The sequence below is a fragment of the Mesocricetus auratus genome, unplaced genomic scaffold (genome assembly GCF_017639785.1).
Source record: "Mesocricetus auratus isolate SY011 unplaced genomic scaffold, BCM_Maur_2.0 Super-Scaffold_6730, whole genome shotgun sequence".
In the NCBI taxonomy this organism is placed as follows: domain Eukaryota; kingdom Metazoa; phylum Chordata; class Mammalia; order Rodentia; family Cricetidae; genus Mesocricetus; species Mesocricetus auratus.
Genome location: NW_024429184.1, coordinates 48,812,369 through 48,828,903, shown reverse-complemented (window position 1 = coordinate 48,828,903; position 16,535 = coordinate 48,812,369). Strand labels below are relative to the sequence as shown.

The 16,535-nt window shown below is 38.9% G+C and overlaps 1 protein-coding gene across 1 annotated transcript in view; it reads right to left on the bottom strand.

Moving 5' to 3' along the window:
* Nucleotides 1-12,667: 12,667 nt before the first annotated feature.
* Nucleotides 12,668-16,535, bottom strand: part of LOC101823445 (solute carrier family 7 member 13) — a 30,302-nt gene continuing 26,434 nt past the window's right edge. Inside the window, exon 4 of the mRNA XM_005066810.4 lies at nucleotides 12,668-12,945. Coding sequence (XP_005066867.1) covers nucleotides 12,691-12,945 — 255 coding nt within the window. The 3' untranslated portion in view covers nucleotides 12,668-12,690. The remainder of the gene's footprint in view (nucleotides 12,946-16,535) is intronic.

Genomic DNA, 16,535 nt, shown 5'->3' with positions numbered 1-16,535 from the left:
GCAGTCATCAAAAGTCTCCCAACCAAAATAAGCCCATGGTCAGATGGCTTCAGTGCAGAATTTTACCAGAAATTCAAAGAACAGGTTATACCAACTCTCCTCAAAGTATTCCATGAAATAGAAGCAAACGGGCCTTTGCCAAACTCTTTTTACAAGGTTCAATAACATTTATACCCAAGCCACACAAAGACACAACTAAGAAAGAGAACTTCAGACCAATATCCTTCATGAACATTGATGCAAAAATATTCAAAAATAATGGCAAATCGGATCCTAGAACACATCAGAAACTTCACCCACCATGATCAAGTAGGCTTCATTCCAGGGATGCAGGGATGGTTCAACATACGAAAATCCATTAATGTGATCCACTATATAAACAAACTGAGAAACAAAAATCACTAGATGCTGAAAAAGCCTTTGATAAAATCCAACACCCCGGCAGAGGCAGGCAGATCTCTGTGAGTTCGAGGCCGGGCTGGACCGACAGCCTCCAAAACAATACAGAGAAACCCTGTCTCGTAAACCAAAAAAAAAAAAAAAATCCAACACCCCTTCATGATAAAGGTCTTGGAGAGATCCGGGATAACAGGTACATACCTAAACATCATAAAAGCTATATACAACAAACCAACAGCCAACATCAAACTGAATGGAGAGAAACTCAAGGCAATTCCTCTCAAATCAGGAACAAGACAAGGCTGTCCCCTCTCCCCATTTCTCTTCAAAATTGTACTGGAATTTCTGGCTACAGCAATAAGACAACAAAAGGAGATCAAGGGGATACAAATTGGAAAGGAAGAGATAAAACTTTCACTATTTGTAGATGATATAGCTAGTTTAAATAAGTGACCCAAAAAACTCTACCAGGGAATTCTTGCAGCTGATAAACACCTTCATCAACGTGTCAGGATACAAGGTCAACTCAAGAAAATCAGTAGCCCTACTATATACAGATGATACAAGGACTGAGAAAGAAATCAGAGAAACATCACCCTTTACAATTGCCACAAACAACATAAAATACCTGGGGGTAACGGTAACCAAACAAGAGATAGACCTGTATCGCAAGAACTTTGAGTCTTTAAAGAAAGAAATTAAAGAGAGCAGGAAATGGAAATATCTTCCATGCTCTTGGATAGGTAGGATCAATGTAGTAAAAATGGCACTCCTGCCAAAAGCAATCTACAGACTCACTGCAATCCCCATCAAAATCCAGGCACAATTCTTCACAGACCTTGAAAGAAAAATTCTCAACTTTATATGGAAAAACAAAAAAACTCAGGATAGCCAAGACAACACTGTTCAACAAAGCAATGTCTGGAGGCAATACCATACCTGACTTCAAGCTATATTATAGAGCTATATATAGTCCTGAAAACAGCTTGGATTTGGCACAAAAATAGACAGGTAGACTAATGGAATCGAATTGAAAACCCTGAGATTAATCCACAAACCTATGAACAGCTGATTTTCAACAAAGAAGCTAAAATTGTACAATAGAAAAAAGATAGCATCTTCAACAAATGGTGCTGGCATAACTGGATGTTGGCATGTAGAAGACTGCAGATAGATCCATGTCTATCACCATACACAAAACTTAAGTCTAAATGGATCAAAGACCTCAACATAAATCCAGCCACACTGAACCTCTTAGAAGAGAAAGTGGGAGGTACCCTTGAACAAATTGGTACAGGAGACTGCTTCCTGAACATAACACCAGTAGCACAAACACTGAGATCGACAATTAAAAATAGGACCTCCTGAAACTGAGAGGCTTCTGTAAGGCAAAGGACACAGTCAGCAAGACAAAAAGGCACCCTACAGATTGGAAAAAGATATTCACTAACCCCACATATGACAGAGGGCTGATCTCCAGAATTTACCAAGAACTCAAAAATCAAGTCTCCAAAACACCAAAGGTTCCAATTAAAAAGTGGGGGACTGAACTAAATAGAGAATTCTCAATAGAGCAGTCTAAAATTGCTGAGAGACACTTAAGAATGTGCTCAACATCCCTATCCATTAGGGAAATGCAAATCACTATTTGATTTTTTTTTTTGCATCTTATAGTCTAAGATGCTCCTGGAGGTCCAACCCAGCGCTAAGGAGAGCAATATCCTTCTAAAGATCTTTACACAACCATTCTACTTATAATTGATTGGCAGCACTTCGCCCTGGTGTTTCATCTGACTTCAACAGAGGCTAGGAAGTGTAGGAAGCTCTGTTTCATTAAGGAACTACGGGTAAATGGGCTCCAGGAAGCACCTAATTAGATATTAGCAAGCTTGAATGACATTAGGACTGGACCCCTACCCCACAATCAATAACATATAAAACTAAAAGCTGAAACTATAGGACTTAAATTACTAGTCAAAGGATCAGGCCTGAGTTCATCTCCAAGCCCTAGAGGACAGTGGAAGCAAGCAGGTATCATTGTTCTAATATGTGGCAAATGAGATTAGTACTGGCTAGCCTTTATGTCAACTAGACACAAGCTTTAGTCATCTGAGAAGGAACCTCAATTGAGAAAATGCCTTCATAAGATCAGGCTGCAGACAAGCCTGTGGGCATTTTCTTCATTAGAGATTGATGTCCCAGTCTATTTTGGGTGGGACATAGGCTGAGTTCTATAAAGAAGTAGGCTGAGCAAGCCACAGAGAGCAAGCCAGTAAGAAGCATTCCTTCCACCGTGGCCTCTGCATCAGCTCATGCTTCCAGGTTCCTGCCCTCTTTGAGTACCTGTCCTGACTTCCTTCAGTGATGAACAATGTAAGCCAAATAAACTCTTTCCTCCTCAATTTCCTTTGGTCATGGTATTTCATCACAGTAGTAGCAACCCTTACTGAGACAAAACTTCAAATAAAAATTAACAAGAAGAGATAAAGAAACTCACTCCACATTATTAAGACAGCAGTCTATCATGAGGTCATTATAATTTTAAACAAGACACCAAATATAGATACAAGCAATTTCATTAAACAAATATGGATATAAAGTCACAGATTCACCCCAATATAACAACAGTGAGAAACCTCAACCCAACTCTCATAAACAGACAAATCACCCCAACAACCACAACAAAATCAACAGAGAACTATCTTGGTTAAATGACAACATAGATTGAATGGACACGAGAGGCATCAACAGAACATACCTACAAACAATAAAGAGTACACATCCTTCTCAGCAGCTCATGGAACATTCTCTAAAACAGATTGCATAAAGGACACAAACAAATCTTGACAAACATAGGAAAACTGACAGAGAGTCTGGGAAACAGGAAAGAACCTAAAAGATATACATGGTACCTAAGAGAAGAGAAATGAGGCAAGATCCTCTGAACAGATGGGGAACACGGCGAGGGGGGTGGGGGGAGGGGGACCTGGGAAATAGAGAGGGGGAGAAGTGGAAGAGAGAGTAGGACATGGAGGAACAGGAAGGTCGACTGGAGGTAGGATAGGGGGAAGAGGGAATCATAGGTTAGAAGACAGATCAGGCACCATTGTGACCTCTAGTGATCTAAACGGATGACACCAATTGGCAAGCTAAGCAATAGTGTACAGACCACCTCGAATGCCTATTCCTGATAGTGAATGTGATGTCTATAACCATCCTGGAGCTTTCATCCAGTGACTGATGGAAGCAGAGGCAAACACCCACAGTTAAATACTGAAGAGAACCCAAGGAACCCAGCGACAGAGAAAGCGGAGCGAAGAGCAAATTGGCAAAGAATGGGCAGGCAAAACCAGCAGAGACAGCTGATCCGAACAGGGGAGAGCTCTTGGACCCCAGACAGACAGCTGGGAGGCCAGCATGGGACCGATCCAGACCCCCTGAATGTGAGAGTCAATGTGGAGTCCTGGGCTACCTATGGGGTCCTGAGCAGTGGATCAGTGTTTATCCCTCAAATACTAACAGGCATCGTGTGTCCATAACACAAAGAGGGTTGCTCTCTCTGCCTGGACTCTTAGGGAAGTGCCTGGACCCTACCCTGAATGAAATGATAGACTCTAGATATCCCCTATGAGGAAGGAATTGGCAATAGGGTGGGAGGATGGGAGGGATGGTGAGGGGGAGTGCGGGAGGAGGGGAAGGAGAGGGAACTGGGATTGATATGTAAAACAAGCTATTTAAAATTAAAAAAATAAATTCAAAAAAAAATGTTCTACCTCACTGCAATGGAATAAACAGAAATCAACAGCTAGAAAAAAATGCAGAATGTATATAAACCCATGGAGATTGAATAACATCCTTATGAATGATAATAGGTTATTGAAATAAGTAATGGGGAATGTAAAAATACTACAATCAAATAAAAATGAAAACAGTGTACTAACACTGATGTAATACAATGAAAACAATCTAAGGAAGACATGTATAGGTACAAGCACCTATATTTAAGAGACAGGGATGTTTTGAATAAATAACAGTGCACATTAGAACCTTGAAGACACATGAGCAAACCAAATCCAAAATCAGTAAGCAAAAGAAATAATTAAGATCATGGCAGAAGTCAATGAAATGGAAAAAAAAACAAACTACAAAGAATTAATAAAATAGAGTTGATCCTTTGAAAAGATAAACAAGATCAACAAAATTAGCCAAAACTTAAAAAACCCAAACAAATAAAATCAGATATGAAAAGGTTAACATTATAACAGACATCAAAGAAACTGAGAAAAGTTTAAAACATATTTTATTTTGACTATTTTGGGAAACCTAAAAGAAATAGATAATTTTCTAGATGGTTATGATCTACCAGTATTAAACTGAGATGAAATGAATAATTTAAACAGATATATACTAAGTAGCAAGATTGAAACAATAACAAACATAAAAACAATCCCAATCTAAAACATCCAAACCCAGACCCATATAAATTCAAACTCTATCAGACCTTTGCAAAATTTAGCATCAAGGTTCCCTAAACTGTGGAGGTCAATGGAGACTGTCTTCTTCCTTCTCCTCCTCCTCATCCTGCCTCCTTCAAGAGTGGTGTTCACAGACAGCAAAGAGTTCAAACAGGAGGTATTGTATTTGTCAAGATTGACAGACTTTAAAGTGATGAAATAACAGGAAACAGGCTGCCACACAGGATTTGAAAGAAATAGCAGTGTGATGTTTTCTGAGAAAGTGTTTCAACTCAAGAGCTCTCAGGAGCTTTGAGGTGCCAGCTGAGAGCAGTACCTTAAAGCCTTCAGTTCAGGATGAGACCTTCCATAGGCCTTGAAAGCAGGGAGCAACTTCAGGGATGAATTCCCTTTTGCAGATAAGTGCAGACTCTTAGAGGCAGGAAAGAATCCCTCTTCTGCAGCCACTGGTGGTGTGGTGGAGGAGGGATAGGAGCCTCTGTAGAATCTGTGTCCAGTAAGTCTTCCCACTCTAATCAGGGAGTCACATAGGAGCTGGGCCCCAAAGTCTTCAGGCTTCCCCTTCTGAGGATAGCAGTAGTCCATAGAAGGTGGACTCCTAGTCAGAGCCAGGAGATGGGAGCCAGGCTCGGAAGTGTCTCTTCTCTGTTTCCTTTGTTGCCTCTTGCAGTAGTTTCATGTTTACTTGCTTAGAACATCCAATTTTATAGAGCAGTCAGTTGGGACATAACTGGCTTAATGTAGGTATGCAAAGAAGGTGAAGAAATGGGACCAGTAAGAGGAGCTAGCAAACCTGGTTGGGGGAAGAAGAAGAATCTTGACTGAACCCACCAGAAATTAACAATCATGTCTGCTGATCTTTGTCTCCGTCTGCCCCTTTGACTTTTTCTAGTGATTTTGTAAGGTAGTTGTAGACTGAAATTATTACATGACTATATATTTCCTTGAAGTATCCAGGAGAACATAGTAATAGTTGGTAAGTATTACTGAATATATGAACAAGTGGATGGGAAAGTGACAAGTGGATGAGTCATTCTCCAGAATAATTGTTTTAAAAAATGCATCTGAGAAATACGAGGTAGCTAGTCTGTGGTGGTGTGAATAGGAGGGGCCCCCAAAGGCTCATGTGCTTGAATACTTGATCATTAGGGAGTGGTACTACTTCACAGGGTTAGGGGGTGTGGACTTGTTAGAGAAACTATGTCATGGAGGGTTCTCTCTGTCTCTCTGTCTCTGTCTGTGTGTGTGTGTGTGTGTGTGTGAGAGAGAGAGAGAGAGAGAGAGAGAGAGAGAGAGAAATGCTTGCTGATTAGGATGTAGAACTCTTGTCTACCTCTCTAGCGTCAAGTCTGCCTATGTGCTGCCATGCTTCCCTCCATGATGATAATGGACCAAACCTCTGAAACTGTAAATCAGTCCCAATTAAATGTTTTCCTTTATAAGACTTGCTGTGGTCAAGGTGTCTCTTCACAGCAATAGAAACACTATCTAAGATATAAACTAATACTCCTTATCTTCATATCACCCCTACAGAAACTACAGTCATCCTAGACCCCACCACAGGACTTTTATGGAGTACAGATTTTGCCATTTAAAAGCAACATTTGGAAATGAGGAAGAGAGAAAAGACAATGCTCTGGCATAGCCTAAAAAAAAGAAAGAAAAAAGAAAACAACAAAAGCATGGTAATTGATTTACAGATATGAAAGCTTTTGTTTATTACAAAAATGGAATTCATTATCTGTCAAAATCAATGCCTACCTTTGCATGGTGTGTGTGTGTGTGTGTGTGTGTGTGTGTGTGTGTGTGTGTGTGTGTGTGTGTAGGATCCTCACTACATGGAGGGCAAAATACTACCGTTTCCTCCACTTTCAGTATATTCAATCTGAACTTGGCCAAAGTATATAGGGAGTGTCAGCACAGATAATTTTTCACTTTATTGAGTCTTTTTCACACTCCCCAAGAATGTTCCTTCCCCAGTAAATGGCATACTTGGAAAAAGTATTGTCATAGAGAAGAATGGAGTGTGGGATAGATCATGTTCTGGTTAAGCAGTGAGGTTCCTGTCTTAGTCTATGTGAGGCTGTTGCATCAACTGCCTTGAATCCATGTGACTTATAAACAATGAAAATATGGTTCTCTAAGACCAAACATAAATCTGGTGTCTTTTGAAGTCTGGTTTTTCACTGAGGGTCACATTCTCTGAGAGATCTGCAGTATGGTTTAGTGCCTACCCTCTTTTGGGAAAAGTCATATTTGAGGAACATTTGGTACTAACCACATTAACCTAAACAAACTACCTCGAATGATTTATTAAAGGAAGGGATGTGCAATTTTATCTTATCCAAAGCTTCTAAAAGATATTTGACCTCACAGTAATCCCTTTAGCAAAGAAATTAAATGAAATTTAGTAAATATGTCCAGAAGTACTAGGAGAAATTTATTGGAATTTTTGGTTACTTGATGCCCAGGTTTTTTATAACCCTGTGTGGACAGTTATGGACGACAGATTCTGCTGCAATTTGCTTTGCTTATGGTTGCTGTGTTCTCAACATAGTTTGAATATGTTTCTATTGTTAAATATTAAAAGAACCAAAACTTGGTTGTCCATGGTGCTTAGAGGTGGGGGCCTCTGAATGGTGATTAGAATTAGATAACATCATCAGGGTGTAGCACCTGTGTTTCAATCTTGGTGGCTTTAGGAGGGAGGAAGGGATGGATGGATGGAGGGAGGGAGGAAGGGAGAGTGGGGGGAAGGGAGGGAGGGAGGGAGGGAGGGAGGGAGGGAGGGAGGGAGGGAGGGAGGGAGGGAGAGAAGACATGCACTAATGCATACTTCCAGTATTTCACACATAATGTTTTGTACCACCTGGAGCTCCTGCCAGTAAAAAGGCCATCACCAGATGTGGAACCCTTTGAAACTCCAGAATTACAAGCTATAATAAAGAAACTGTTTGTAATAGAGAGCTTGCTTTTGGTATTTTACTATAGCAATAAAAAGCAGAATAACACAATGTCAATACAAATTCATTTTATTCTACTTTGTGTTCAAAGCTCAGGAGGCTTGTCACAGAAATACATACTTAAATTCCATTACTGGGGATGCTTAGTCAGGAGGATGGTGAGTTTGAAGGCATCCTAGACTAAAATGTAAGACCCTGTTTCAGGGAAACACACAATCTCAAATGAGTTTTCACATCTTACCAATTTTCCAATCAACTATGACGCAAGTACAATCTTTAATACATGTTCATTTTACATTTGGGTAAGAGTCACAATTTTACCATTTTGAAATTAATGCTATCATAACAAAATGCATCCCTTCATTGTAGAAGCTTATAAAAATAAATAAGATAGACACATGTGACAGTCACACACACACACACCACATATACTGAGTTGGGTCTAAGCTGTACTGAGAGTTTTTTTAGATGGGATTATTGCTGCTTAGAGCACAGATTTCAAAGAAGAACTCCAACTGATACCTTTTGAAAACAGAGACAAAATACTACAGGTGGCAATGTTACAAGCAAATGTATCGGGTGGGGCAGTGAACGACAACCTGGTCATACATACATATATGCCACATACATTCATACAAGTTTACAAAATCCAGACCATGAAAGAGGACACTGTTGTTTATCAGAACAGGATAAAAGATGAATGTGTGATTGTTTTCTTGGACAGTTTCTTTAAATTTTGTAACATTTAATAATTTATCTGTTGGTCTATTTTGATGCTGATAGTGAGAATGGGTAGACAAGGAATTAGCTACAATGTACTAAGGAAAACCCCAACTTTATTTTGGAAACTGTGTCTCTGGGCAGAATGCACCTTTGTGGTTAAGCGTCCTTGATGCTGCAGGTATATTCTTCCCACATGTACAAGTAAAGGCTCTGCTGCCTCAAAAGACCTATCCTCATTTTGACATTGTGTGCCTTGTGGTTTTAAGTCTACCTTGTGGGCTTTTCGAGAAGGTTGGGGGAAGAAGCTCCTTGAAAAGTGAGTTTTTGGACCACGATGACTTGGGAGATAAAACAGGGGCATTTTATCCCTATGAATAAGTTATCCAACTTATGAATATTTATTTAAAAATGTATTAAAAATCAACATCACATTGAATAAGAGTGGGGAGAGTGGGTACCCTTGTCTTATGCCATATGACCCTGGGCAACATAGCAATGCCTTGTTTCAAAGGGAAAGAATGAAAGGGGAAGAGAGAAAAGGAGGAGGAGGATAAGGAGAAGAAGGAGGAAATCCCTGGTACATGTTACAGTGTAGATGAACCTCAAAGTCGCTTGGGAGTCAGTGTCTGTACCTTTTCAGTAGCATTGTTCCTTGAACAGCTTTTCCCCTTAACCATAAATATATGCCCACAATTTTTCTACAGTTTTTCTGAAGAGCAATTAAAGGAGCTCTTTCTAAGAGTCAGCCTTCAGCTTGAAATATTTAAATAGAACCCTACTCACTACTTTCCAGAGGTCTTTCCACAATTGCTTTATGTCATTTCCTTTATACTAACCTGAAGAAGAAGCAAAACATCACAAATTTTCCAGCTACTGCTTGTTTTTAAAAATATATAATTGTATGATTTTCCCCTTACCTTTCCTCCTTTCAACACCTCCAATGTGCCCCTGCTGCTACCTTTCAAAATCATGGCCCTCTTACATATATATGGAGGGAGAGAGAGAGAGAGAGAGAGAGAGAGAGAGAGAGAGAGAGAGAGAGAAAAGAAAGAAATGTAGATAGATAGATAGATAGATAGATAGATAGATAGATAGATAGATATGCCTGAATATATAAATACACCCCTCTCTGTCTCCTTTTGGTTACCAGTACATAATGTGATTCAGAACTGACTACTTGGTATTAGATAATCAATTAGGGGAAGTCATTCTAGGGAAAATTATTTCTCTGGTTATCAGCATTCCTTAGTCTTCTGTAGTTCTTTATCTAGGGGTTGGATCCCTTTAGTTAGCTTGCCTATTGGTGTTGTACTTGTTCAGGTCTTATTAGGCAGCAATGTTGTTGAACTATCATGGGTGAAGCTTCACTGCTATGTCCAGGAGACAAAATCTCATAGCAGTTGGGCTCTGATTTGTAACCTGTAACATCTGCAGAACTTTCCATCCAGATTTTTAAAAACTCCAAAAGGAGAATGGGCTTTGAGGGCAGTTGTGACGTCAGAAAGTATGTAAGCCAGAATTTTTCACTGAAAAACATTGTGCATGTTTCCTGTGAGCAAAAGAAAATATTGTCTTTCAGTGATACATTTTTCCTTTAAAAATACATAACTGTTGTGATAAGATTGGAATCAGCAGTCAATGAAATTCTGGATGGAATTCTGCTTGCACTCAGAATTCTGCTTGAGACTCAAAAAGGAAAGAGAATTACAGAAGCCGCTGGCCTTTATGAGGAACACCTTGTCCTGGTACATTTCGTTTGTTTTAATGAGTTCTGTTTATGGCAAGAAACTGAATGTCTATTACACAAATTGAAATTTGATGCTAGATAAGTATGCAATATTATTAGATAAAATTCCAGACAAGGTGAGACAGGCTTTAACCTTAATCCAATTCAAAGAGCTTTCCTACAAGGGGCTCCAGGAACTTCCCATGATGCAACAGACCACTTTATCAGCAGGAACACAGCACAGTGTTCCTGTGGAAAGTTTATGTTCTAGCATTTTCCATGTTATCTTAAATTGTTGAGTTCTCCAGAGCACTCATTTGCATTCTATGCCTGTTTCTCCTAGCAATTTGGAATAACAAATGATCACCACATACTCTTGACACTTTGGACTTCCCTCATCCATCCACTTTACCCATTCATTCAGTAAAAATTTGTTTTGTATTTCCTGTTCATCTGTTTTTCAATTTTGTAGAACATTTTAAAAATTTGTGCATGTAACCAATTTGCATACCCACTTTAGGCTGAATTGTGGGTGATACTAGTATGGTCATTTAAAAAATAAATAAAATAATATAGGCGTTTTATTTTAATATAACATTGGGCATTTACAATTTGTGAATCACTGACTTTTTTCATTTAATTCTCATTTTAAGAAAGCCCACTTATGGCTAACTTTATGACTGTTGTCTCAGATCTTGAGGGTCCACAGTGAAACCCGGTCAAAAAGGAAAGAAAGAAATACAACTCAGGATGTAAAGCCCAATTTACAAATGACTACATGTTTTTAAGAGAACTATCTTTCTTCTCTGTTGTGGTTTGAAAGTGAAATGGCCCTCACAGTCTCAAATGTTTGAAAACTTGGTTCATAGCCAGTAGTGCTGTTTAGGATCCTTGAGGAACGAACCTTCAAAAGGCAGAGTCTTTCTGGATGAAGTGAATTGCTAGGAACCAGCTTTGAGGCTTTGTGGGAAGAGATGGTGCTAAGGAATATTCCTGTACACTAGTGTAAATTATGCTCTGCTTGGTTTAATAAAGAAGCTGACCTACCAATGGCCAGACAGGGTAAGGTTATGTAGAAAAAAAACAAACTAAGGAGTCAAAGAAGAAGAGCAGAGACAGAAGAGACATGAGCCAGGTGCTGGGGAAGCAAGGTGTTAGAGGGCAAATAAATCCACAAGCCACGTGGTAATAAATATATTAATAAAAGTGGGTTAATTTAAATGTAAGCGCTAGTCATGGGCCTGAGCTATTGGCCAGCATTTGTAATTAATATAAGTGTGTGTTTAATTGTGACCATGTGGTCAGGCAAAAGAAAAACTCCACCTCCAATCCCAACCTGGCTTCTATTCACATCCTACTTCCTGGACAGCAAACTGCAACAGCCAGCGTCTTGCTCCTGCCACCATGCCTTCGTTGACTACTGTCATGTCTTCCTGACCAAATGAGCCATGCCTCTCTGGCACTATAGTGAAAATAGTCTCTTACTGCCTTCAACTACATGTGTCAGGGTATTTTATGACAACAACAGGGAAAGGTGACTAACACAGTCCCTATGAACACTTCATTTGAGCACTTTAACTAGTTAAAGCACTTTTGGTTTGAAGGTGAGAAGCTTGGTAAATGTGTCTGTACTAGCTGGTTTTTCTGTTGCTGTGATAAAAACTGATCAAAACCAACCTGGAGAAGAAAGGGGCTTATCTTAACTTACAGATCATAGCCCATCGTTGAGGAGGTAAGGCAGGGACAGAAGCAGTGGCTCTAGTTGTCATTTCAGTACTCAGGAGGCTGAGACAACAGGAATGCTGTGAGGAGTTCAAGCCACCATGGGCTACACAATGAGAACAGTCAAAAATTTCTTTATTTTCAACCATTAACTAGTTTTTCTTTATTTTCAACCACTAATGTTTATTATAAGAACGTATTCAGTAGGAAATGGGTGAGTTAAACAAACAGAAGAATGAGAAAGACATCATTAATACATGAAGCTACACAAACTAGTAATTTTACTTTTTATTAAAACAGAGGTTTAGTTATGTGTAATACCTTCTTTGCTATTATCTTTTTTGTGCCTGGGTGCTTTACATACATGTATGTCTGTCCACCATATGGATGCAATGCCTGCAAAATCCGGAAGAGGATATCGGATCCCTTGTGACTAAAGTTACAGATAGTTGTGAACTTCCATGTGGGGCCTGAAAATTGAACCCCAGTCCTCTAGAAAAGTAACTTATACTCTTAACAGTAGATCCTTCCTCCCAACCTCTTTCTTTGCCATTTTAAGCCAAGAACTTCCTGGGTATTTTTCTATACACCATCTCAGTTTCAAGAGTTGTCATCATTACTATTCTAGCCTATACTTAACCTTTATCTGGAACATGGTGTAGTTATAAAGGGCTTTTATTTTTCAGTTTACTACTTCTGACATTTGCTCATCAGATGCATCAGGTATGCAAATATTAAAAAGTAATTGCAAATAGCAAGTTAACTTCTCAAACCAAACCAGCTTCACTTTATAGTGTATCAATGGCACATAAAACAGCAGTCCACTGAGAAGGAAGAGAAGCACATAGATATAATGCATCTTTGGAGACTTGACAAGGGGAATCAAGACCAAGCACAGGCTGATGGCCATTGCTATGAAGAGGAACGGCAAAAACACCTGGAAAGACATAATTAAAGGAAGTTATTAGATGTGAAAATTCGTGTGTGACAGCTGAATATACATGTAAGTAAAAATAATGTGACAGTGGTAACAGGAAATAGATTAAGCAAGCTTTTGAGTTAGATCAGCGTGCTCAGGACGCACAATGCTAAAATAAAAGGAAATGCTAAAGACTGTCTCAGAGAAACTGTTGGTTGGGGGGATGAGAATCTAGCTTTGACTCTTCATGAGTGGACATGGTCATAAACATACACTGATTATTATGACCGCTTTGCAGGCATAGGTGTTATGAACGTATTCAGTTTGTGAGCCTGCTGGAGATCCTGAAAATCTTCCATAGAAACTATTTCAAATCAGTAAGCAGATCAAGAGGAAACTATTTTACCCTCTGTCAATCAAGTTCATATCAACAGTTAAATATTAGGATTGTATATGTCTCACAGATTAAGAAAGGAATATATCAAGACAAAATAATCTTTTGCCTGAAACAATTCTATTCTGTTTTTTTTAACAAAATGATAAGGATTCATCCTTGGTACATGGATTGTGTTAGAAATATAAACGTCCCACACTTGACATTGCTACATTATCCTTGGTTTTTGTTCATCTGTTTGTTGTTTGTTTCTCTTGAGACTTCTCCCACTAAGTAGCTCAGGTTGGTCTTGAACTCACCATTTTTCTGCTTCTGCCTTGCAAAAGCCTCTAAAATAACTTGAATTATAGGCAGGCACATAACACCTGGCTGTAGACAATCAATTTTTGAGATGTTTTCTATAGAAAACACGAATCTATACCATAACCGTATGCTATAGCTAGTTGAAATTATGAAACTTTTTAATGAGGTCATTCACTTGAGTCTTAAATAACAGCCTCCTCTTAATTGTTTAAAGGCCTTAAGAAAGATAACTCACTATTTCACAGCTCAAATTTTTTTATCAAATAATTGAGTGAAGGATATAAACACTCCTGAAGAAAGACAAAAAATATTTAACTATCTGTGCTTAAGGTTGCCTTTGCCTCTGTTTTTGAGGACATGTATTCAATAGTAAACAATAACTGTTAATTCCATACCCTGGATTTTTGCATGTCTTTACTTATATAATCCACCTCAGATTCTAGGGAAGCAGATATTGACTGTGTCCATGGTAGATACGAACAAATTGAAGGTCAGTCATGAAACAGCAAGAGAAAGCTTAGAAAAGACACTGGGGACCTAGACTTGAGCCTAAACTACAATGATTACCTTGTGTTTCTCAGTGTACCAATGATTCATTTTACCTAGTCAGTGATATAAGTATGAGTCAGAAAACAGCAAAGAAGCAAATTATTTTAATAGATACAAATATAAACTAGGAAGCAAGGACATCCCAAGGAGGGGCTTCCAAGGAACTCATGGGCATTAACCATACACTAGATACATCTGGGGCTCCTCCAGTTGTCCTCTGGGTGTCACTGTCAGTGCATCAGTTAGCATCCACTGGGTGTCCAGATAGATGATAACTTGCCTGAACATGGGAGCCAAATCTTATTTCTTTCTGTACTCAGAGAAGAGAACCTAGGAAGATGCTTGAAATATAATCACATGAGTTCTCAAAAATCCAAGAGTTAAGTAACGGCTGAATGGAAGAAGCAGAAGGGAAAACTGAAAAGAAGATAGTGGTAAATAAATCAACACGCTTCAGGTGCCCTGCTCAGAGCCTCATGAGGCCTGTGGAATGTGCATTGGGGATGTCAACCCTGTGGTCCAGGAAACACAGAGACTGCCAGTTTCCTAGTCCAGCCTCTGCCCACAGGACTAGATAAGCTAGGGCCTGTTTCTAGCCAGTCTTCTGGTGCTCTGCTCAGAGATTCTAGAGGCCTGAGGACTGCGCACTGGGGAACCCATCTTGGTGATCCAACCCACCCAATGACTACCAAGATCCTGGTACTAGTCTGCCCTCCACCCATGAGAAGAGGAGAGACAGTGGAGTATTGGACTTGCTTGCACCCACCAGAAGGAACCTTGGACTGTAACCACCAGGAGAGGAAAAGACTCCTTCTGCAACCACTGGAAGAAGAGATGGGAAGAAGACAAAATAAAAACATATTCAACAAAAGAGAAACAAATATGACACCACCAGATTCTAGGGACTCTACACAAGCAAGACATGATCATTCCAACACAGATAAAGCAAAAGACAATGACCTTTAAAAAATGTCATAAAAATGATAGAGGCACCCAAAGAGGATATGAGAAAATCTCGTAAAGAAATCGAAGAAAAGAACAAACCAAAAAATACAAAAAATCAACAAATCTCTTAAAGAAAGCCAAGAAAAAAACAATCGAATAGATGAAAGAAACAGTGCAAGACCTGAAAACTGAATAGAAACAATAAAGAAAACACAAACTGATGGAATTCTAGAACTAGAAAAGCTGGATCATCAGGGACTACATAACCAACAAAATACAAGAGACAGGAGAGAGAATCTCAGGCATTGAAGATACACTATGAGAAATACATTCATCAACCAAAGAAAATCTTAAGTCCAAAATATCCTTAACATAAAATATCCAGGAAATATGGGACACTATGAAAAGACCAATCCTAAAAATAATAGGTATAGAAGAGGGTGAAGAAACCCAACCCAAACGTACAGAAAATGTGTTCAACAAAATCATAGAAAAAAACTTTCCCAACCTAAAGAAAGACACGCCAATGAAAGAACAAGAAGTTTACAGAACACCAAGTAGAGTGGACCACAAAAAAAGTACCCTCACCACATAATAATTAAAACCCCAAACATATAGAATAAAGAAGGAATATTAAGAGCAGCTAAGGAAAAAGGCCAATTAGCATAAAAAGGCAGACCTATCAGAATTACACTTGACTTCTCCATGGAAACTCTGAAAGCCAGAAGGTTCTGGATAGATATTCTACCAACACTAAGAACCCACGTATACCAGCCCAGACTACTATATCCAATAAAGCTTTCAGTCACTATAGATGGAGAAAACAAGATATTCCATGACAAAGCAAGATTTAAACTATACATATCCACTAATCCAGCCCTACAAAAAGTTCTGGAAGAAAAACTCCAACCCAATTAAGTTAACTAAAACCAGAAAAACATAGGCATTAGATAATCCCACTTTACCAACAGCCAAAAGAAAAAAGGGTGGAAATACACACACAATTTCACCAACAACAACAAATCAAAAACAAACAAGAATTAACAATCAATGGTCATTAATATCCCTCAATATTAGTGGTCTTAACTCACCTATAAAAAGACACAGGCTAACAGAATGGATATGAAGACGGAATCCATCCTTCTGCTGCATACAAGAAACACACCTCAACTTCAAAGACAGATATTACCTCAGAGTTAACGGTTATGAAAAGATTTTCCAATCGAATGGGCCCAAGAAAGAAACAGGGGTAGCAATCCTAATAACTAACAAATTATACTTTAAACTGAAATCAATCAAAAGGGATGAAGGAGGTCATTTGATATTCATCACAGGGGAAGTATCAATTCTGGACACCTGTGCCCCAAATACAAAGGCATCCACATTTGTAAAAGAAACCTAACTAAAACTCAAATCA